The sequence below is a fragment of the Xenopus laevis genome, chromosome 1S, assembly GCF_017654675.1.
Source record: "Xenopus laevis strain J_2021 chromosome 1S, Xenopus_laevis_v10.1, whole genome shotgun sequence".
In the NCBI taxonomy this organism is placed as follows: Eukaryota; Metazoa; Chordata; class Amphibia; order Anura; family Pipidae; genus Xenopus; species Xenopus laevis.
The window spans coordinates 97,266,538-97,289,941 of NC_054372.1; the positions used below are offsets into that span (position 1 = coordinate 97,266,538).

Consider the following 23,404-nt stretch of genomic DNA (forward strand, 5'->3'; position numbering starts at 1 on the left):
AATTAATACCACTCATACACCCCCTTTCTTTTAGGGCAATTTGGCACCTGAGGTTTACTATATTGCCATGCTGGTTAGATACTATAGAAGAAATTCTGAAGGTTGGTTCAAGAACACATATGTTTTTGATGCTACTGCCAAAGACATATTTACCATATAGGCTCTCAACAGCCTGTGCCTAGGGCAGCAGTAATGAGATGAGACAGTGTGCTTACATTCTTAAAGGAACACTTTCACAATTGACATTTAAATTGAATGAAATGTATACATCTAGGGGCAAATTTACCTAGGGTCGAATATCGAGGGTTAATTAACCCTCAATATTCGACTGCCAAATTAAAATCCTTCGACTTCGAATATCGAAGTCGAAGGATTTAGTGCAATTCGTACGATCTAAGGAATAATCGTTCTATCGAACGATTAAATCCTTTGAATCGAACGATTCGAAAGATTTTAATCCATCAATCGATGGATTATCCTTCGATCAGACCTTCCCCATCGGCTAACATTGGCCTCGGTAGGTTTTAAGTGGCGAACTAGGGGGTCGAAGTTTTTTTTAAAGAGACAGTACTTCGACTAGCGAATGGTCGAATAGTCGAACGATTTTTAGTTTGGATCGTTCAATTCGAAGTCGAAGGTCAAAGTAGCCCATTCGATGGTCGAAGTAGCCAAAAAAACACTTCAAAATTCGAAGTATTTTTACTCTATTCCTTCACTCGAGCTAAGTGAATGGGCCCCCTAGTCTTATGCAAGACGCATAACCATGTCAATCAACTGAGATGAATGGTGCAGCAACTGAACATGTAAATTAATTTTTAGGTTTTAATGGGGACCTGTCACTCAGACATAAAAATTATATGACAAAAGTCCTTTTCAAATTAAACATGTTATTCCAAATTCTTTTTTTATTATTAAACAGTCTATACATGTTATAAACTCATTTAGATCTGATCTGATCGGTTGCGATGGTCAACATCACTGGTGATGTTTATCTCCAGTGTTGTGTATTGCAGGAATGAAGGATTTATCTAATTTATATGCCATAAGTAAAGTTTATTTTGCAAGACTAGCACAACATAAAGTAATTTGTAATTATTTCTTAGGGTGACAGGTGTAGTACAGTATATTTTCTCCCTTTTCAGCTTTGAATGGCTACCCTCATGGCTACACATCAGCTTGTTTGTATAAACTATAGTACAATTTCTGTAGCAAACATAGCTGTTTTACCAGCGCAGGGCAACAGCACATTGTATTTTCATTTTAAAACATTTTTATCTGTTACTGTTACTTTAAGTCACAGTGTACCTTAAGGCAGAAAGGCAGGCTGCGTAGGAGGCAGTATTTTTGTTTTTTATTTATACATAGCACTGTCAATGCATAAAGTAATTTTCATCTCCAAATTAAAAGAGGAAAAAGCATTTGGATGCTGGGTTCTACAGGAAATGCAAAGCCCAGTTTGGTGCTGTAGAGAGAGAAAAGATCTTGCCATAAAGAAACAAGGTTAATAATCTGCCCAATACACTATCATACAGTTAGAAGACTGATACATCTTATTAAACATGAACGAGAATATTCTCTATGGGTATGGAAACTTACTTTAACATCTTGTGTCGAGTCATTTCAGCCTTTCATGGCTCATCAAAACTGCCATGGGAAATAAAGATGACATCCCTGAGCATCTGGAAACATATATTTTAACATATATTGAAACTGCAGCTGTATTACTAAAGCTAGAATTCAAATCTCTTAATCCCAGCACTGCAATAGTTTGCATCTGAACCCATTCGTTCTGTTTTATTAACCCTTGTTACTTCTCTTTGGTTTTTCTCCTCTGTTTGGGCTTTCAGTTGAGTTGTCAACATGAATTAGATGAGAGAAGTTGTGTAGGGTAGTACCAGTATTTAATCATACCTCCCAACATTTTGGAAATAAAAAGAGGGACCACATAAATTTTTTGTGGCCACATCCCCTAATTACCATGTTCATTTTACAAAATCTGTAACGCAGAATGATTTCATTCACAAACCAGAAAGGACCAACTGCAAGTTGCCTAAAGAAATAAATCAATTTGTGGCTGCAATCAGTGGCGAGGTTAATGGCTAACCAGTGGGATGGGTAGATAACACCTTTATGTCACCTCTCCTCATGTACAGTACTGCCGTACCAGTCCCATGCCCAGTATCACTGGACTGGATGGGTACACTGGCATCCTACATGGCTGGGTATAGTGTGTGCCCCCCGGTTCACCCAGGAAATCTACCCCTTTTAGAAATGGGTAACCCTGTGAGTTCCAGAGCCCAGCAGCCGGTACTTTATAACTGTATAGGGGGAAGAGGCTAACCCTGTGGGTTCCAGTGCTCAGGGTGAGGTCTGATTTCCTGCTCGTTCGGGATACACTCTCCTACCCAGGGCTCCCCGTGTCCCTCCTGCCCACGTCTGCGACCGTAACAAATCACAGTGGCCCCTAGTGCAGAGAAAACAAGGAAGTAGCAAGAAGTGCCGGAAGAGGATCCAAACAGCGGGACATCTTTACTTATTATCCGGGACGGCAGGACAGGCAGGCAAAATCGGGACTGTTCAGCCTGATCTGAAAAAGCCCTGTCCCCACCACCCCAGGTAGACCCTCCTCCCCCCAGGCTAACTACCCCCCCCCCGGGGAAATTCCCCATAATCCATACTTACCCCTCGCCGCAGATTCTTCCAGCGGAGTTGCACAAATCCATCTTCCGCGATCTCTATAAGCTGACTGAGAGATCGGTAATTCTGCGCATGCGCAGTTGGAGCAGTTTGCGACAACTGCGCAAGCGTGAAATGACACGGAAATTGCTGATCTCTCACTCAGCTCACGGAGGACGCAGAAGATGGATGCGTGCAACTCCGCTGGAAGAATCTGAATATATTCCTATATTCTGAATATATATAACTCCGCTGAAGAATCTGAGTATAAATATTTACATTGTAAATACCCCTTGGGGTCCGTTTACTAAAGCGCGATAAAAATATTCGCACAAAATATAAATTTGCAAATTTTCTTGCGCAAAAATATTTTTTTGCCAGTTATCGCATTCGCTGAAAATAACGATACGTTAACGCCTGGTTTACTATACAGCGAAATGTGCAAAAGACTAAATTTACGCAAGAATATTCACAACCTATGTAGTGGCGTAAAAGTATTTTTTCGCCAGAAAATTCTCAAGGGGCAGGAAATATCCCATAATACTTTTTTTTACCCATCATTCTTTGCTGACAGGAGAGAGATCTGTAGCTATTGCTGACAGGATGTTTTGGCTTCTGCTTCTATCTGTTGCAACAGCAGCAGTTTCAGCTCAGAGTTTTATTATTGGCAGTGGGCATCACAGTCCAAGGACTCTACGCTTTTTTGGTTTCATTGTGATTGGCTTCATTAAACTGTGCATTTCTATGAAGCATAGACATTGCCTGGTATGATTTCTTGTTCATATGATTCTATTGGCAGAAGGGTTTACAGTATATGATGCATACATGTTTCATTGGTGTTACTCTGGTAATGTTGTTGGATAGTATAATCATCAGTCAATAAAGTTTATGAGTTTGAAGATGCATTTCTGGCCATAAATGTCACAGTAAAAATTGCCATAATAACCACCATAAAACAAGACTATTTTATAGCATAAATATTCGCAAAAACGTAATTTGTTGCCAGAAAATTCTCAACTCGCTAAAATTACCGCTAACGTAAGATGGTTTGTTAACGTAGTTACCGCAAGTGATCGCAATGACTTCTGAGCGTATCGCTGTTTAGTAAACGTAATCAATGCGAATATTCTGTCGGAAAAATATTCTCAGTTATAACATGCGGAAACTTAAAGTTAGATTTACCGCACTTTAGTAAACGGATCCCAAGGTGACGTTTGCTATTGTAAATGTAGCATGCAAAGTGCAAAAATTACTGTGTTAAAAACCGAAAAGATTGATTGCACTACTTTGCTGTAGGCATAATTTAGTTTGACTGACCTAATTGCTTAGTTGAGTTCTACCTGCTTTTGTATTCATCAGCACTTCATTTGCATTACACTACCACCAAAATGATGTGTTTGAGACAAGAGTCTATTCTTTTATTTTTCAGATCCCATTTGTGGGTTATGCTTGAGCTGCCTAGTCATACAATCTGTCCCAGACATCTCCACAGTGATAATGAGCATGCTGTACAGAATAAAGATGTCGAAATTCTCAGCACACTAAAAAACTGAAATTATTGCATAAAGATGCAGAGTAGCTGCGCCATAATAAAATGAACATCAGCATCGGATGGTATCCATGCTACACTACAATCTATTGTTGTTTTGTGCTGATCAGGCAAATGTTGGATTGTTAACTTAGCAGAGCTGCTCTACCATTAGTTCCACATTTCTATAATTATTAAGTACAAAACCATCCTCAGCATACTGCTTTACATAATAATTATCCTTTATTTATATAGTAATCACATATTTTGAAGTGCATTACAGCAATTATACATCTTTCACATCAGTCTCTGCCCAGTAGTGCTTACAATCTAAGTTCCCTATTACATCCACACATGCTCAGTAGGAATCAGGTAACCTACCAGTACAGGTATGGGACCTGTTATCCAGAATGCTCGAGGCCTGGGATTTTTCAGATAATGGATCTTTCTGTAATTTGGATCTTCATACCATCAGTCTACTAGAAAATCATGTAGACATTAAATAAACCCAATAGACTGACCCTACTTCCAATAAGGATTTGTTTTATCTTAGTTTGGATCAAGTACAAGCTACTGTTTCCTTATTACAGAGAAAAAGGAAAACATTTTTACAAATTTGGATTATTTGGATAAAATGGAGCCTATGGGAGACTGACATTCCATAATTCAGAGCTTTCTATATGGCGGGTTTCTGGATAAAGGATCCAATACCTGTATGACTTTGAAACATAGGTGCAGGATGATGCATTCCTCTACAGTGATCCTTCTTCCGTTACTTTTCAGCCTTTGCATGATTTTGTCTTTTACCTGTTTTATACAAGTTCCTTTTGTTAAGGATATATTGATAAATATTTTCTGTGTACCTACTGCCAGTCACTATTTAATAGTTACAGGTATATACATACCAGAAAACAGCCAATGTATTCATATTTAAGCTGCAGTTATTTGACTTTAACTAAGTGCAGTAACCCATAGAAACCAATAAGTGATGATAGCTAATGGGTTGCTAATGGGTCACTGTACTGGTGCACAATAACTCAGTTTGAAGTGTGCAAATGAGCTCCATTAGTATATTGACCCATTTATGTAAATACTTTATTCTACAGCACTTTATCCAACTTAATTTTAATGCAGAACAAAGGCTTTGAATAACAAGAAAAGATAAATTCCCTGGGGCGAATTAAATCATTACATTTTTATTCCTGAGTCGGTGCTCCATGATAGCCCTGTTTTGTCAAGACAAATTTAAACTTGACAAAATGGCAATATGAGCAGATGAGACTGCACTAGGCAAATCCATAATGGAAAAGGACCAAGCAATGTCGGGCAGTAGCTGCAAGGGCAAACAAGGTTTTGAGTTGTATTAAAAGGGACATCGATTTGCAGAAAGAGGGGGTTATTCGTCCACTGTACAGAGCACTGGTATAGCCCCATCTAGAATATGCCATACAGTTTTGGTCTCTAGTGCTCAAACAGGACATTATTGAATTGGAGAGGGTCCAAAGAAGGGCAACTAAGCTGATGAAGGGGATATAAAATCTCAGTTATGAGGAAAGACTGGCCAAGTTGGGGTTTATGCTGGAGTAAGGAGTAATATGATAAATAGTGATGAGCAAAATGTTTTACCAGGTTTCTCTGCAAAAAACTGCCATAGATGCCAATGGGTGAAAAAAATTGATGCACATCAAAAAATAAATTTTTTGGGTGTCAAAAAAAATGTTGCCCATATACTTAAATTCATTTGGCGAATATTTTGCTGTTTCGCAAATTTTAGCGAAGCGGGTCAGATTCACCCATCATTAATGATAACCATTAATGGTAACTATGTTTAAATATATCATTATAAATCATATAATAATTGTTTCATTTTCAAGCAGGTCCTTCCAGCAGACATGTGGGCACCCATTCCGATTAGAAGGAGGTTTTGGAAATATATTTTTTTTCCAAAAAAGTGAGAGCTGTGAAGTTGTGGAATTCTCTTCCTGAAGCAGTCGTACAGGCTGATAAATTGGATAGCTTCAAAAGGTGGTTGGATGGCTTTTTAGCAAGTGGCTGGTGCTGTCTGAGTATACTGGTTCAAGAGAACAGTGTAATGTGGACATTGTATGACTTGCACCTAATTGAAACTAAAGCTGAATTCATGGAGCGTGCTGACTAAACTACTTGCAGTAAAGATCGGTGCCTCCAAAGATGCCGCAGTAGCTCCACATCTACTTTTGTGTTGATTTATTGCACATGATCTATGCTGCACACATAAATATAAATGCTACACTATAAGGCTGATTAGTAATTAATACAGATAATTACTACGTGGCAGCACAGAAACCAGTGCAATTAGCCTTGTAGCATCAGCTTATATTACAGACAAACCTCATTTTCTGCTGGATTTGTGACAACCCCTAAGCTTAGCTTCTCAACAGCTGCTCAGAGCCCACTGAGCATGTTAGTGTCGCAGACACTTTCCAAGATGGTGACCCCCTGTGACAAGTTTGAAGTCCTTGATCATTGCTGCTATTGACAAGCTGAAACTTTAGGCTGGTGCAATAAATACAGTATATAAAATATGGAATTTTTAGCCATATTCATTTTAAGGGCTTAGTTCTCCTTTAACGCTCTGAATGCCTGAACCTGAAAGGTGCATATCTCTCAAATTTATACATACAAATTAGAACTTGGATCCAGTTTGGTATTTGGCCATTTCTTTTGTCAAGGATTTAGTATTAGTGAAACAACTACAGGAAGATGTGGTTCCAATCATCTGGTATCTAAGCTGCACAGGTCCATATTTGTGGCAAAACAAATTATATTAGGTTTATTGAAGTTTTAAAAGATTTTTTAGCAAACTTGAGATACAGCGATCCAAATTACAGAAAGATCCGGATATGGAAAACACCAGGTCCCAAACATTCTGGATAATAGATCCCATTTATATAAACTACAGCATAAACTATGGAAACTGCCATTGAATCCCCACGTGGGCTGTAAGGCAACACATTTGCGTTGCAGATAAACTGGATGGAAACAATATTCTTAATATTTAGATGAAGATAAACAATAGTCAAATCTGTCATCACTCTTTGTTTTGGAAACACCTACAGGATGAAACACGCCTTCTAAAAAAACATTATTCGCAGTTTCTTAAAACAAACAGATGCAACACTTTTCAATGGATTATTTTCCCGTCACGAAGCTACTGGTCCTTTAATTGATACTGCGCACCCCAGTCCCCCACCCACCAAACATTGCAGTTTTTGTTTGCGATGAGCCCAAGGCTGAAGGGTTGTTGTGTGCTGATTCCCATTCTTCGCTCGCAGCCAGTCGTATATAGGATGAAAGGCAGGGTCAGGGAGACTTAAGGCGAAAATTGTCCGTCTTGATCATTGGAACGTCTGTAAATAACTACTACCAAAGAAACGTGGGCATTTTCGCTCCCTCCCTTCTCTCTCCCAGAGTCCTTTGCGCCCAGAATATGACATCAGAGCAGCTCTGACAGCGCACCCGGGCTGCTGATGCGAGTGTCTCTCTCTCTCTGCTTGGGCATCCTCGGGCACCTGGATCTGACTATAAAAGCCTGGCAGCATGGGGGCACCTGAACACTGGAGCTGCGACCTCAGCCTACTCCTTTCCCTCTTAGTGATTGTATCTGCGGTGTCTGCGGCGGATCCTTTTGACTCCCAACTGGGGGACATCACCTCCTGCAGCAAGCAGTGTCAGCTCATCGTCCAGCAGCAGCAGCAGAGCTCAGTCCAAGTAAGTGAATGTGGCAGTCCTCACGTGCCCAGTCCGCTCCTTACAATTCCCACCGTATTTCCATCCGTCAGGCTGTGGGGAGGCGGGAGCCGTCATTTGTAATCAGCAGACAACTGCGTGTGCCATGCCATCATCCGCACGATACTCTATTGCAGGGGTGTCCAAACTGCGGCCCGAGGGCCAAATGCGGCCCAGGATGCATATGAATGCGGCCCAGCTTTGTTCCAGAGGAAACGTCATGTTGCAAAGGATATAGGAGGAGGGGGGACTCTGCCCATTGCCCAGTTAGCAATAATAATATAATAATACGTCTATTTAATATCCAGGTGTCCCATATTCCAGTGTATAGCTGGTTATCCAACTGGCATTGTAGTTCTTTTCTGTGTATTTCCTTTTCTTTTACAAATCAAATGTGTTTGTGTATTTCATGTGTGGCCCCAGACAATTTTTCTTTTTCCAATGTGGCCCTGTGAGCCAAAAGTTTGGACACCCCTGCTCTATTGTATGTGACAAGCAGCACAGCTTCCTATTCTCCCTATAGTATTCCATATGGCTATGGTCAGACTTCACAGATCATACAGACACTCATTTGAGAGTAGATAAGGTCTATGTAAAGTTACACATGGTGTCAGGGGAGCCATTGTGCCATAGTCTATAGCAGCCTATCCACTGGCTCCATCTTTTTCTTTTTACACATTCCCCCATCTTTATCCCTCTTCTGCCTCGTTCCTTTATTGTTAGTGCTTGTGTCATTGCACATCTATAGATATGCAATCTCAGCCTTCAGTCACTACATGAAAACCATGCTGCCATTGCATTATCACATAGGCAACAGCTTTTTATCTATCATCTGTTCCTCATCTATGTATCTAACTAGCTTTCATATATCTATCTTTCCAGTGTCGGACTGGCCCACTGGGATACCAGGAAAACTCCCAGTGGGCCCAGGTGTCAGTGGGCGTCTTGTTTCTAAACATTTGGCCTATTTCATGGCCATTTCCAGTGTTGGACTGGGACCACCAAAACCCCAACCAAAAACCTAAGGGGCCCACCAAAAACCATTAGACCCGGGGCCCACCAAAAAACCTTTAGACCAGGGGCCCACGCTAAGTATTAATTTCCTCCTCTCCTCAATCGACCTCTTTTCTTTACATACTATAACCTATTATTCCATCTATTTAGCCTCTTTATTCTGATAGAAAAGGGAATGGCCATGAAATAAGCAAAATGGTTAGAAGCAGAAGGGCCCACTGACACCTGGGCTCTGCGGGAGTTTTCCTGGTATCCCGGTGGGCCAGTTCGACACTGGTCATTTCCTATTTCTTTATGGGGAAAAAGAGGCTTAATAATGGAATTATAGTAAGTAGTAGTGATGTGCAGCCCCAGGAGCACCATCAGAAATCGAAGGGCCCCATACGACAAAATTTCCTGGGCCCCCTGGGCTGCACCCACCGCAACCCCATTACAAAATATTGGTGGCTAGGACTCCACATAAGAAAAGAAAAATTGGTGTCCAGGGCCCCCCCCGCACATTATGAGAAAATTGGTGGCCAGGGCCCCTTAAACGTCCATGCCTTCCCGAAGTCAGCAGCTCTCAGAAAGAAAGGGGTCCCAGCTAATCAAGTAAGTGTGGTGTGGCAGGGCCCCCCTTACCCCCTGTCCCCCCCTGATGGCTGCCCTGTGTGCGGGTCAGGGTTTTGATCCGCACCCGACCCTAACCCACCTTGCTGCAGCCCGCACCCGCGCTTCCGGGGTCCTTTTATAGACCCACCCACCAATGACGTCACAAAAGGGGCAGGGCGAGCAGACGCGAAACTACGAAACTATAAAACCGGAAGTCGGATGCTGGCATTTGAAGGTGGCGGGTCCCGCGGGTATCGGGTCGGCCCTCACTAGTAATTAGATATAAAAGTCTAGGAGAATAAATAGGTTAATTGAGGTAAGGAAAAATAATAGTTTGGAAAGTGGGTACACAGTCTAAGATTTTCTGGTGGGCCCCTGGCATCCCAGTCTGACACTGTATCTGTCAGGGGCTTACGGCTCCACTCACGGAGTAGTCCGGACCAAGGAGGCTTCTTTTAGGGTGAAAGTCCAAGTACACAATAACCAAGGGATAAGGAACAAACGTAGTCAGCAAAACAAGCAATAGTTCAATAGGCAGGCAGCGAAGAATCAGTCCAGAGTTAAGGCAAAGGTCAAAGTCCAGTAATAATTATAGCACACAGGAACTCCAAGGCAAAGCGACCTATATTCAAGCATTGAACCCATGACCCTGGCATCCCTTTATTTTGAATTTTCGCGTAGCGCTGGGCACAGCCATCTTGGGTCCAAAGTGGAGTGCTCCGTGACGGAACATTCACAGCCCTCTTGACACTATCTTTGTCTATCATCTATTTATATCTGTTTTCTGTCTATCCACCTATCATCTATTTATCTATCATCTACAGTATCTATGTTCTATTTCTCATCTATGTATCTTACTATCTATTTGTATCTATCCAACTATCTATTTATTTATATATCATCTATTTATCTATCGTCTGTCTATCTCTCTCTATCATCTATCTACATTTCATTACTCTGTCTAGTCTTGTAGCTTAACTTTGGCTCCTGCACACCCTCTGCTAATTAGTAGAATGATACCTAGTGCACAAAGGTAGAGGATCGGCCGCCTCACAAACAGTCTTAGCAAAAAGAATCCAAAGGCACCCTAGTCTTGTAGCTTATACACACCCACAAACAAACACAAGCATGCACAATTATATAGTAGGGCGATCATGTCTATTTTTTCCTTTGTCAGAGATGGATATGTATATTCCTTCTCATAACAGTTCCACCATGCATAAATTATCTAAGAACTTGCCTCTGCTTTGTACGATATCCAGTTAAAGGTTATGCAGTGAGGAGGTCTCGAAGGCAACATATATATCCACCATTTCCATATTATGAAACTGCAGAATAATTCCCTGCATTTTATCAGATGTGCTTTACAAGCCAGGAGTGAGGTACACATATATACACTGTAGCTAAGGTACAGGTATGATGCTGTCATTGGATAGAAATGTGGTTAAAGCCAATTCAAGAAACGGGAATAATAAGTGGATAATTAGGAGTAGCTAAATGGATACAGGAATGGAAATCTTAGGTAAAACTATAATTGACAAGTTACAGATGTTAGCCAGAGTGCATACTCTTACCATGATTTCTATAGAGTTGCCTGTAAGGCAAAAAACAAGTGTATACAACTCTGTATCAGGTGTCTGCTACAGTCACTTTTATAGGGTGTATGAGAAGCTCCACAGAACATGATACAGTTGATTGTTGAACACAAGCCCTTTTATGAGTAAAATTATCCAAAGAAGATGCCTACAAAATTTCCTAGTCAGACCACAGATTGTTCAGAATAAAGTTGTTAGTTCATGTAGTAAAGTTTGTTCTGTTATTGTGCAGGGTAAAACTTCAATAATGCAATTACAGTCTATGATCACCATCGGCCAGCGTTTGTGGTGTATTTGCAGTATTTCAAGATTAAATATAAAAATTCAACTTAACTTGGCTTAGGTAGCTGTATTCACCACAGTTTTAAGTGATTTTACCCCGAGGGCTGTAGGTCTAAAGTACTTGATCACACACAGGTCTAAATGAATGCATTACTTCTTATTTCACCAGGCTTGATATATGTGATCATAGCTCACAGGGGAAGATATACAGTATGTAAGTCTTTATTTATTTAGTACTATATATCTTATCTAGAGCAGTGCAGCTGCCAAAATTCCGACATTTGTATCAGACTCAGTACAGCAGCAATAAATGTTCTTTGTAGAAAGCAAAGAAGAAATACTATACAAAAAGCTATAAATCTGTTGGGTTCTGGCTATTATGTTAGACATCCAGTCACCCCAGTCTTTATACATTACATTTCTGGCTACATAACTATATTGGAAACATATTTTGCAAAGCCTATCTATTTAAACTGTTTCTTTAAGTCCTTCCCATTCCCCCCACCTGTTTGTTTGCCACCATCCCAAGCAATTCCAGCATTTTAGCCTGTTTCAGTGGCAGTTCTTCCACAATGTTTCAGGGATGGCTTCCCTCAGTGTCTTCTGAACTTAGCAGCTTGACAGTAATGTGCCGATTGTGCAAAACCTGGCAGAAAGGCTCCTGAACTCCCCTTGGGGGTAATGCAATGACGCAACAGTTTTTTCTGCATGATGTGATTATTAAACATTTGTACATAATTTATAACACACATGTACACAACCTACATCTCATTTACTTATGTTATGCATTTAATAAGCTCGTACACAGTTTTAGGATAGTAAACTACAATGTGTGGAGTCCATTTAACACTTTTTATATCTGCAAATATATGTAGCATAACAAAATGAAGGCACCAGCAAAATCATTTAACTACCTTGGTGGTAAATTGTATTTGTACACAAACAAAAATTATAATTCCAGCACTCGCAGGCTTTGTGTAAAAAATCTTTTTTTGGGGGAGATTTAGGTTTCATTCTGTATACCAGACCTTTATCAAGACTTTTATGTTGTGGCCCTGTGCCAGTTTCAACTTGCCTCAGACAGTAGCGCCGAACAAGTTTCCGATTTGATAAAAAGCCACTCCCAACTTTAAAAGCTTTTTTTAAACTGGTACATGAAAGATAAGTGCTAGGGGGTGCGGGGGGGCAGCATTACAGCAGCCATCTCAGGCAGTGGCTTAACTACCAGGGGAGCAGGGGGTGCAATTGGGCCAGGGCCCCTGGCAGCTCGCGTGCTAGATTCCGGACGGAAAATCGCATACAGAGGGGGGTGGGGGGCCCGGCTGCACGTCCCGCGCCAGGACCCGCTCCCCTCTAGTTATGTTACTGACCTCAGGTGGCTCCTACCCTAGAGACGGCTCTTCCTTTATGTACAGTATACATTGGCAGAACACATTACCGTTCATGAAGAAATTAACAGAGGAAAAATAGTTATGGGCAACAGAAAACATTTTAGTTTAGAATTAAGTGATGCTTAAGAAGCAAAAGAATGAACATAACCTTACCATGAACGCATATTCAAGATACTACATTCATCCATAATATTCATTCGTAAAACCTGAAGACAATATTCAGGGTCAATAAATGAATATAAAATGCTGAGTTTTTATTGCTTTTCAGTTTTTTGAACTAAAAAGTAAGTCTCTTGACAGTGTATTTAAGTTTATATAACAGAAAACACTGTACATGTATAGGATCAAGAAAACCATTATCCACGACACTCTGAAAAGACCATCTCCCATAGGCTCCATTTTAACCAAATAATTTTAATTTTAAAAATGATTTCCTTTTCTCTCTACTAATATAACAGAACCTTGTGCTTGTTCCCAACCAAAAATAATGAATCCAAATTTTAAGTAAAACAATACTACCTTTTTTAGACTCCAAATTACAGAAAAATACATTATCTGGAAAACCCCAGGTCCCCAGCATTCTGAATAACAGGTTCCATATTTGTAGTATGTTTCTTTATCAGTCTGCACAGTGGATGATTACTCCTGTTACTGTGGTCACAAAAGAAATCAATAATGTAGCAATTACAGCATAGGCACTGCACTTAATTATGTGAATAACTATATAATTTACTGGTATAAATCTGGGTATACAGAGCTGCTGTGCCCTTACAGAATGTGTATTTACACTTGAGTCCAACTAAAATTCTTTTTGTAAGGGTTTATTATGTTGACAAGACTTACCACAGTCTTCTTGATAAGTATAACAGGAAAGCATTAAAAGTAGTGCATATTCCCTTTACTGTTTTCAAGCACGCCAGACAGCTGTCTGCTATCTAGTGTGTATATATATATATATATATATATATATATTTTAATATTACAAAACACGAGCCTGCTCGGACTTGGAGAACAAGCTCAATTGCAATACATTGAATACATGATGTGCCTTTAGAGACCTTTAGGCTTGAACTACACAATGGGTCTTCCGGAGATCCGACGGGATGAGAGGAAACAGATGCGACGAGACGGATGTGATGAAAATAAGGCAAGTAATAGAAATGTTGGACCTTGTCACTGCGTGCATCCAACACGACTGTCTGATGCGAACGCTGCACATTGCATCTTCGTCTGACTGTCGTGTCGGATGCTCGCAGAGCCAAGGTCTGACATTTCTATTACTTGCCTTATTTTCGTCACATCTGTCTCTTCGCAATACTCTCATCGTGTCGGATCAGACCAAGCCGCGCCGTGCGTTTCAGCCCTTAGTGGTAGAGACCTCTTTTATCTAGGAGCAATGCTTGTAGTACAAATTGAGGAAATGGCAACTTCACATACTTCTGCCAATTAGGACAGAAAGCAAGCTTGATCTTCAAAGCTACAAGAAGTGATGGTTACCTAAATTAGTGCCACATGTCACAAATGCAGTGAAATACCATAAAAATCAAAGCATGAAAAGTAGAGAAAAATAGAAGTGTGGTATGTCAGCACAAGTTTGTCAACAAATGTCAGTTTTGACCTTTAGGTCAGATTAAAATTGTGGTTAAAAAAAAATGGAAAAGCGTGTGGCAATATACAGTATAAATCAGATATCAAAATAAACATAGTAAGCAAAATAATATACAGTAGTCAATTCAGTAGACACAGAAATAAGAGAAAGGCTGCTCAGTTTCCCATAACCACATGGATTAAAATGCTTGTTGAGTCCATAAAACCTGATTCTAATATAGGGAACAATTTTTTCCACTCTCTCATTTTTCCTTCTATCTGTGTCTCCCCAGGAATCTGGCAAACTCAATTCCACTCCTGCAGTCTAAACATTAAACTGTCAACCCCCTATGTTCATTACACTTACTTTATTAGAGAATTAATTCAGAAGCAGCAAGTCTGATGCAACCCAGAAGTGCATATGTTTGTTCCAGGTGCCAGTTTATTATGCTTTTGAATTATCCATAGATCTTTAGAACCGACTTAATGTTTAGAACCACTTTGCTTGTGATAAATTGTCAACAGTTGCAATGATTATTATTATTGATATGGGGCCATAATTCCCTGCAGTACTTTACATTATAGGGATAGAAAGGGTGTCTCCAGGCTTATAAAGACAAGTGTTGGTCCCCCCAGGCAGCAAAAGATGTGCCTGATTTTATCATAAGGCTTTTCAACTTTCTTGATGTAGTCAATACTTCTATGTAAACATCATTTTGTGCACTGCATTGCTTATTTGTCTGGTGTCTCAGTTATAGAGCACTAGCATTTAGCATTGCTGCTCACTGGACCTTGCACCAAATTGAAAATCTGGCGCGAGGCGCATAGTGCAGTGCTGTCGGGGTCAAGGAAGTCCAATACTTAAAGTTGAACTGAACCCTAAAAATGAAAATGGCTAAAAATGCCATAATTTATTTACTGAACTTTACCCCAGCCTTAAAGCAACAGTAACACAAAAAATGAAAGTGTTTTAATGGAATGACAATATAATGTGCGTTTGTCCTGCAGTTGTACAACTGGTGTGTTTGCTTTAGAAAGACTACTATAGTTATATAAACAAGTTGCTGTGTAGACACGGGGCAGCCATTAAAGCACAGGATACACAATAGATCACAGATATGTTTTGAAGAATCCCATTTTATACTACAGAGTTTAACTGTAATCTGTTGAGTATCCAGTGCCTTTTCTCAGCTTTGAATGGCTGCCCCCATGGCCACACAGCAGCTTTTTTATATAACATTGTAAGGTTTACAACAAACAGGGGACCGCTGTAAGGTATTCAGGTATCAAGGTTTTCAGGTATCAAGGTTCAGATCGGCAGGTAAGGAACAAACAAAATACATTCAATGACTCAGCCCTGAGCAAGGTTTTGTGCTGGGATTATAAAGGGAAGGTGATTGGGAATAGGAAACACAAAAGGTTAATGAGAAGGGAAGAGACAAGGGAATAGACAAACTGGGAACAGGCAGATAAACAGGAACATCAAAGACAAAAGTTCAGGATCAGCCCCAAGAGCCCCCAATGACTCCTAAAGGTAAATGCAGCAAACTGGGAACATGCAGATAAACAAGAGTTTGAGTCCCGGGCTGATCCTGACAATGTTGTAGAGTTTCTGAAGTAAACACACCAGTTGTACCAGTGCAGCACAATCAGTACATTATATTTTCAATTACTTTAATACACTTCCATTTTTTGGTGTTATTGTTCCTTTAAGTTTAAGCTTCTCAATAGAAGCAATGATCCGGGACTTCAAACTTGTCATAGGGGGGTCACCATCTTGGAAAGTGTCTTTAACACTCACATGCTCAGTGGGCTCTGAGCAGCTGTTGAGAGGCTAGAGTTATCAAGCAGAAAATTAGGTTGGCCTGTACTATAAGTTAATGTTACAAGGCTGATTATTAAATTCTGATGCTAGTTGCACTGGTTTCTGAGCTGCCATGTAGTAATTATCTGTATTAATTATCAGCCTTATATTGTGACATTTATATTCTATGTGTACTGTATATTGTGAGTCAATCCCTAAATTCAGTAACTGACAGAAGCACAGAGCATGTGCATTGAATCAGCTGGGCAGATTCAGGGAGCTACTGGGGCATCTTTGGAGGAACAGCTGTGGTTGTTGGGCTGGTACAGAAGCCCAAAACATAATTTATAGCCTACTCCTTTAGTTAAGCTTTAGTTCTGTGTAATGATAAGACATGATTCTCCAAAATATGCAAAGACCCATAATCTGAACCCCCCCGATCCAAAGCATTCCAGATAATAGATCTTATGACTACAGTGAATAGAATAGAAGTGGCTCAGCTAAAATGAAGCTACAAGATTGCTGTCTTCACTTCAAAAGGACAACGAGCAAGCAGGCTGTTGGGGTTAGTTAATAAGCCCTTTCTAAGCATTACATTTTTTCAAAGAGCTCTTTTTTTAAATAAATCGAATGGGAAAAGTTGGAACGCATACATTCAGATGATTAGCTCCTAAAAGAAGATTCATACATGCAAATTGCTCTGTTGGCATGATTTACACTGTCACATACAATGGGTTTATTCATTGTGTCTCTGTCCGCAGGATCCCGTCATTGCTGCTTGTTCTAGGGGCTGCCGGCTGTTCTCCATCTGCCGCTTTGTGGATGTCACTGCTGAACTCAACACTACAAGAGCTGAATGCGAGTCAGGTATTATACATGCTTTATGACTGTATGTTAGAATCCGGTAATAGAGGTGCACCAAATCCCCGATTTTTGGATTCAGCCAAACACCTAATACTCTGCAAAAGATTTGGCCAAACACAAAAATGAATGCAGTAGCTTTTGTATTCAGATTTGAGGAAATAAATAAAAAATAAAATAAAAATAATCTGAGAATAAAGATTTGTTGGAATACAATGTCCAGAGCTTTATAGTGACATGATATTAACGGGTTGATGGAATAAAAAGCTTGCCCACATCTAGTAACCTATAGCAGTCAATCAAATATTTGTCTTTAGCTGACAAGTGAATTCTACTTCCTGATTGGTTGCAGTGGGTTACTAGACAAGTACACTGTTTATTAAATCCCCACCCCCGCAATAGTGGTAAGATACATACAAATTCCAAATCAAGTCCTGCATTCTGTGCAGCTCTAATAAGTATGGTTTGAGGTAGTTACGTTAAAAAAATCGCTTTATGTAGGCCATAAACCATTCTTTCCTCAATTGAACTGTGTAGCGATTATAGGTAGTTGGTCCGTGGTCTCACTGGGGAATAGACCTTTGTGTACACTTCCAGACACTCCAAAACAGAGGCACAGACAGTTCAGTTGAGCATAACTGATCTTTGGCCAGTTTATTGGAAGCTTTTGCAAAGAGGCAAAATACAGAAAACAAAAAAACCCAAGCCTATCCGGCTGTAACTTATACACAGGTACTTCCCTGACTAACCCAGGATTAACCCAGGACAAGGGCCTTATGCCCCAATCTCTTACAAAGCAACATGCATAAAACAAATTTATCCACACTTACATGGCAGATAGCACACGGAACAGTAGCCCCTGCTTTCCCCAAGGTTCTCTCTCACTCTCTGAAAAACCCAGCTCCTTTTCGTAGGGAGCCAACCCCTGTGCAGCTGCAGCCTAATCACCATGTAGCTACCTGTCTGGGAACCCAATTCACCTGGAGCGGCATACTGGACTGGAGGATTCACCCACCTTTGTCCACTGACTCCAGTACTTTGTAAGGCAGCTTTTACTTAAGCTGAACAATAGTAAAATAAAACATTTTATTTTTCCCCATTGCAAAACTGACATTTGCTGAGGTTACCACACATATGTCTGGGGGAAATATACACTGCATCAACCTGTTTCCCAGTGCTTCTCTTGCAACTGTTAGGGCTCTTACACACGGCCGTTCCGACCTGCGCTCCCCTGCGTTCTGTTTTTTGGCGTTCAGCCGCAGGGGAGCGCAGGAATAGACGCAAGTCATTATTTGAAATGGGCCTGTACTCACTAAGGCGCGTGTAGGCGCCGAACGCAGGAAAAATGCAGCATGTTGCGTCTGAACCTGCGTTCGGCGCCTACACGCGCCTTAGTGAGTACAGGCCCATTTCAAATAATGACTTGCGTCTATTCCTGCGCTCCCCTGCGGCTGAACGCCAAAAAACGGAACACAGGGGAGCGCAGGTCGGAACGGCAGTGTGTAAGAGCCCTTAGAACTGCCTTATAAACTATAAAGGTTTATTTATGACCTCTGGCTGAATTCCAGGTGTGTCACTCTGGCCATCTGTCTGTAAATGAATCTGTTAAATTATGCTATTACAGGAAAAGCAGATGATTAAGTTAGCAATGGTATATTTTAAATATATATGAATAAGCTAATTTCTTGATTACATTTGCAGTGGATCAAAATATAGGCATACGCTTCTTTTGAGATATACAATTGAGTAAACACTTGTTATTTATTCCTTTTAGCATTTTTTTTTGCTCTTTGCTGTTAGGGTAATCTGTAAGTGACTGTCATATTGTGTTGTAAGGATTTTAGTAAGTGACTGTCATATTGTGGTGAGATTTTGTAAAGTATAAAGTAGCAAATATAAGCCCTAAGGTACACAATAGGCAGCATGGTGGCCACGTAAAAGCACAATTAGTAGGAGAATCAGCCTGACAGATGCTAATATGTTTTGATAGGAGAATCAGCCTGACAGATGCTAATATGTTTTGATGGGGCTATGTTAAGCAAGTTACTTTTTCCTTTAACATGATACTTGACACAACCACATTATATGGCCAAAAATATCCAGACCCTGCCTGTCCAGCATATTCTTAGTATCCTGCATAAAGCTGGGAAAAAGAATGGACTATCTCTAGGCAGTCCCCATGCAGTATGAACCAGAAGTTGTCATGGTTAGCTTTCACATGGAACCACTGAAACCCTAGGCTAAACCCAGGAAAACAGTCTCAGACCATTATTCCTCCACCACCACCAATCTTTAAAGTTATAACAAGTCTAGGTTTGGTATCCACCAAACCTAAACTTGTCCATTAGACTGCTAAATCTTTTCATACAAATAACTCTCTTCTACTGCACTACCTGCCAATTACTAGTTCTTGAATTTGTCCGTAAGTACTAATACTTAAAAAACTACTCTTCAAGATTTTAATGTACAGAAAAAATCACAATCATGTTGTACAGGTATGGGATTCGTTATCTGGAAACCTGTCATCTAGAAAGCTCAGAATTAAGGCCATCTCTATTTTATCAAAATAATCCACATTTTTAAAAATGTTTCCTTTTTTTCCTTTTTCTCTGTAATAAGAAAACAGTACCTTGTACTTGGTCCAAGCTAGGATATAATTAATCCTTATTGGAAGCAAAACAGCCTATTGGGTTTGTTTAATATTTTCATGATTTTCAAATAGACTTGAAGTATGAAGATCCAAATTATAGAAAGATCCATTATCTGGAAAGCCCCAGGTCCCAAGCATTCTGGATAACAGGTCCTATACCTGTAATTTTTACTTAATGTTTCTAAACCTGTTTTGCCAACCTGACTGTCTCCCCTCAACTTATCAGAGTTTCTAATGGTAATAAACTACTGCTGCACAAATATGGCAGCCCCTTGTAGAGGAACATGGAAGATCAATTAATACCAAAATTATAAATAACATGCTAAGGCAATGTTATTATAGATTATCATTCCTTTCTGTGAGTTTGTGTGACCTCCCACTACTCTTAAGCCTTCTTTTCCCTAACCCTTCTGCTGCTCATGTTATATTGATTGGATGAGTTGATAATAAGTGAAGCACTGTTATTAGTTGAGCTATTATTGATCTCACATGCCTGGTGTGCTACAGTTAAGCAGATATAGGGCCTCATTTCTGCAAAGTACAAAAAAGTGAGTACAATCCACCTTTTCCAACATTTTAACATTTTTATTTCTTTGTCACTAATGGGAGTTGACTCAAAATGTTTGTGGGCAGCTTCCAAGCACCAGTCACAATCACTTTGCATTATACGGGACCACAGTCAGTCCACTTCATGCAAACTCCTCAGGAAAGTCAGTTTTAGGGGTTATTTATTAAGCTCCAATTTTTTCTGGTTAGACTTTTAAAGGGGAAAAAACCTTGAACCTAGCTTTCGGGAAATTTTAAAAAAAAAAACAGTTTTTGTTTGCAAAATCTGAAAAAAAACATAGGATTTTTTTCAGATTTTATTGTGACTTTTTCTACACAAGAAAAATTTGTGAAAATGTATTCATAAATAGGGGGAAAGTACGTGCGGATTTGGTTGGAGTCGTTTTCAGAAAATAGTGAGAACTAAAGATTATTGATCGAGAACTTCGGATTTTGATAAATAACCTCTTTAGTGTTTTAGAGTTACCATTCATCCTCTCAGTTACTATGAAAGGCTTGTGGGGATCAAAATACATTGTACTACAATATCCTTAGCAGATATAGTCAATGTTTCCGAAAACAATAAATCTAAAATGGAGTTAAAAACAAGAATGCAAGATAGAAGGAGGCGATATAAAAAGCTAAGGTCTTACACAAATGGCACTATATGTCTCAGAGTGCAAAAAAGCTTGTGGTTTCTTCCCAAATTATTACAGGTTGGTTAACCAGTTGATAACCAATCAGAAAGACTTTAAATGTGTAATATTTCGATTGTTAGATAAACTATGCATAACGTTTCTAATCCTTCATACATTTGAAACTTTGTGTTCTACAAATGATGCTTTCACTTGCAAAAACAGTGTGGCTTTATGATGCCTTGACTCACTGGAGCTCATTTATAATGATAAATGGTTTGCACAATGAACATATTTGCCCTGCGCATTTTCATATATATATATATATATATATATAAATATATATATATATATAAAGCTGGGTATGATTGGTGTGTTTAATGTGCAAACATAATAGCAAATTGTCATTTGTGTTGCAAATGTCCTTAAGAGCTTTATAACTATACAAATATTTATGGGAACGCTCTTCGTTCGAGTTATGCCATAACTTTGGTGAACAAAATATTCGCAAAACAGTTTTCGCAAATCGTGAATTCAAACAATATTTTCGCACACAACAACCTTACACAGTGGTCACACATCCATCTCATTTGCGAGTCATTTGTGATGAAATTGCGTGCAATGCAAATTTGCAAAATGAGGGGCGTTTACACAAATATGGGAATTCAACCATTAAACCATTAGCGAATAAATGCACTGAGCGAATGTTATAAATGACCCCCACTAAGAAAATATTATTGCAGTATGTGATTGAGCCCTTCACTTTCTGCCTTATATGGATCATTTATCAGCCATATTTGGTATATTTTACAGCCTGCATTGAAGCCTATGCCAAAGCTGATGAACAATATGGATGTATCACTGGCTGCAGAAAACAGCTGCCTGAAGTTGAAAACCAGAAAGAAAAGGTATCAGTTGAGTGCATCAAAGAAATTTGCATTTTATCCACATTGCCAACAACATGAACTAAATGAGATGTTTTACTGTAGGGTTAATGCAGTAGATGATGCGTGATACACCTTGGCTGCAGTCTTTATAAAACTGGAAGTGGCATCTGGGAACTGTAGTTTTATAATGGCTGATGTGCTGAAGGATGATTAACCATGCAGTTAATAAGAAATAAATTGGAACAACTGGAATTGTTTCATTAGGCATTTCTCATATAGTTACATGGGACCCAGAACAAACTTGCAAAGTACATCCAAAATATGTCTAATATTGCTATGTGGTACAGATGCTACTAATACAGTGAAACGTTGCTACTAATGTCATTGTGTTTTTGGTGTTTATATATATATATATATATATATATATATATATATATATATATATATATATATATATATATATAATCCAACAAAATGGAGTGGAGATTAACCCTGGTCTGTGACCTAGTCCAAAGGACAAATTATATATCAATCAAAAAATCCAGACAACTTGCTTTGTGATCAAGAAAAAACTTTTATCAAGCAAGTATTAAGTACAACGTTTCGAAGCTCCCGCTTCTTTATCAAGCAAAATGATTTGCTTGATAAAGAAGCGGGAGCTTCGAAATGTCACAAATTACTGTAGGTTGTACATCTGACTTTAAAGGGGTTTTTCACCTTTCACTTTTTTTCAGTTGAGTTGATTTCAGATTGTTCACTGTAAATAAAGACTTTTTTTCAATTGCTTTCCATCTTTTATTTTTTACAGTTCTCCCAAAATCTAAGTTTAAAGTTAAATGTTTGTGTCTCTGGGGTTTCAGTCCTGCAGCTCAGTAATCCCGGAGCATCTGAATTGTTACCATTTGCTACATTTAGTTCATACATTTCTCAGCTGTATCTGTGGAGTATTAGCAACTATTGTATCAATTGTAACAACTGCCTTTAATGAAACTCAGGGATTCTGCTCAGCAGGGACAAAGATCACAAATGTATCAACTAAATGTATCAATTTAGAAGAATTAAAGAGTCTGCGACCCCCCTCCCAGAGCTGCTTAAGAAGGTGAAAAATATTTCTTCAATATTAGAAAAACTGTCACAAATAGAAAATAGAACATAATTGGAAAAAGTATATTTCTGGTGAACAATCTGAAACTAATGGAACTGAATAAAGTTTTTGAAGGTGAACAACCTTTTATGAGAGCTCTTTAAGTCGTGCATCTGATTTTTAGAGAGCCCTCGCAAAAGTTTTCTAATAGTGTAAAATGTTGCAGCGCTAAATAGTAGTGCTCATCCTTTGAGTATTTGATAAATAAGTTAACACATTTCCCCAGAATGTACACCATTTTTCATCTGGTCCGCCCCAGAAAAGCAATTTCCTCCTTAATAATATAAACAGATTTTTTTTACAAATGGTGAAGAACCAACGTTGATGGTTTCAGAGTAGTATATCAATTAGACTGATTTCACTTTAATCAAAGGACTGAATTAGAATGTGAATCCAGCTCCTTTTGTTTTTTTACTGCTTAGTATGCTTTAAATTTGTATTCACA

The 23,404-nt window shown here is 39.3% G+C and overlaps 1 protein-coding gene across 1 annotated transcript in view; it reads left to right on the top strand.

The window, feature by feature from the left end:
• Positions 1-7,439: 7,439 nt before the first annotated feature.
• Positions 7,440-23,404, top strand: part of tmem59l.S (transmembrane protein 59 like S homeolog) — a 33,669-nt gene continuing 17,704 nt past the window's right edge. The window contains exons 1-3 of the mRNA XM_018243704.2: positions 7,440-7,954; positions 16,998-17,103; positions 21,742-21,836. Of these exons, the coding sequence (XP_018099193.1) occupies positions 7,784-7,954; positions 16,998-17,103; positions 21,742-21,836 (372 nt within the window). The 5' untranslated portion in view covers positions 7,440-7,783. The remainder of the gene's footprint in view (positions 7,955-16,997; positions 17,104-21,741; positions 21,837-23,404) is intronic.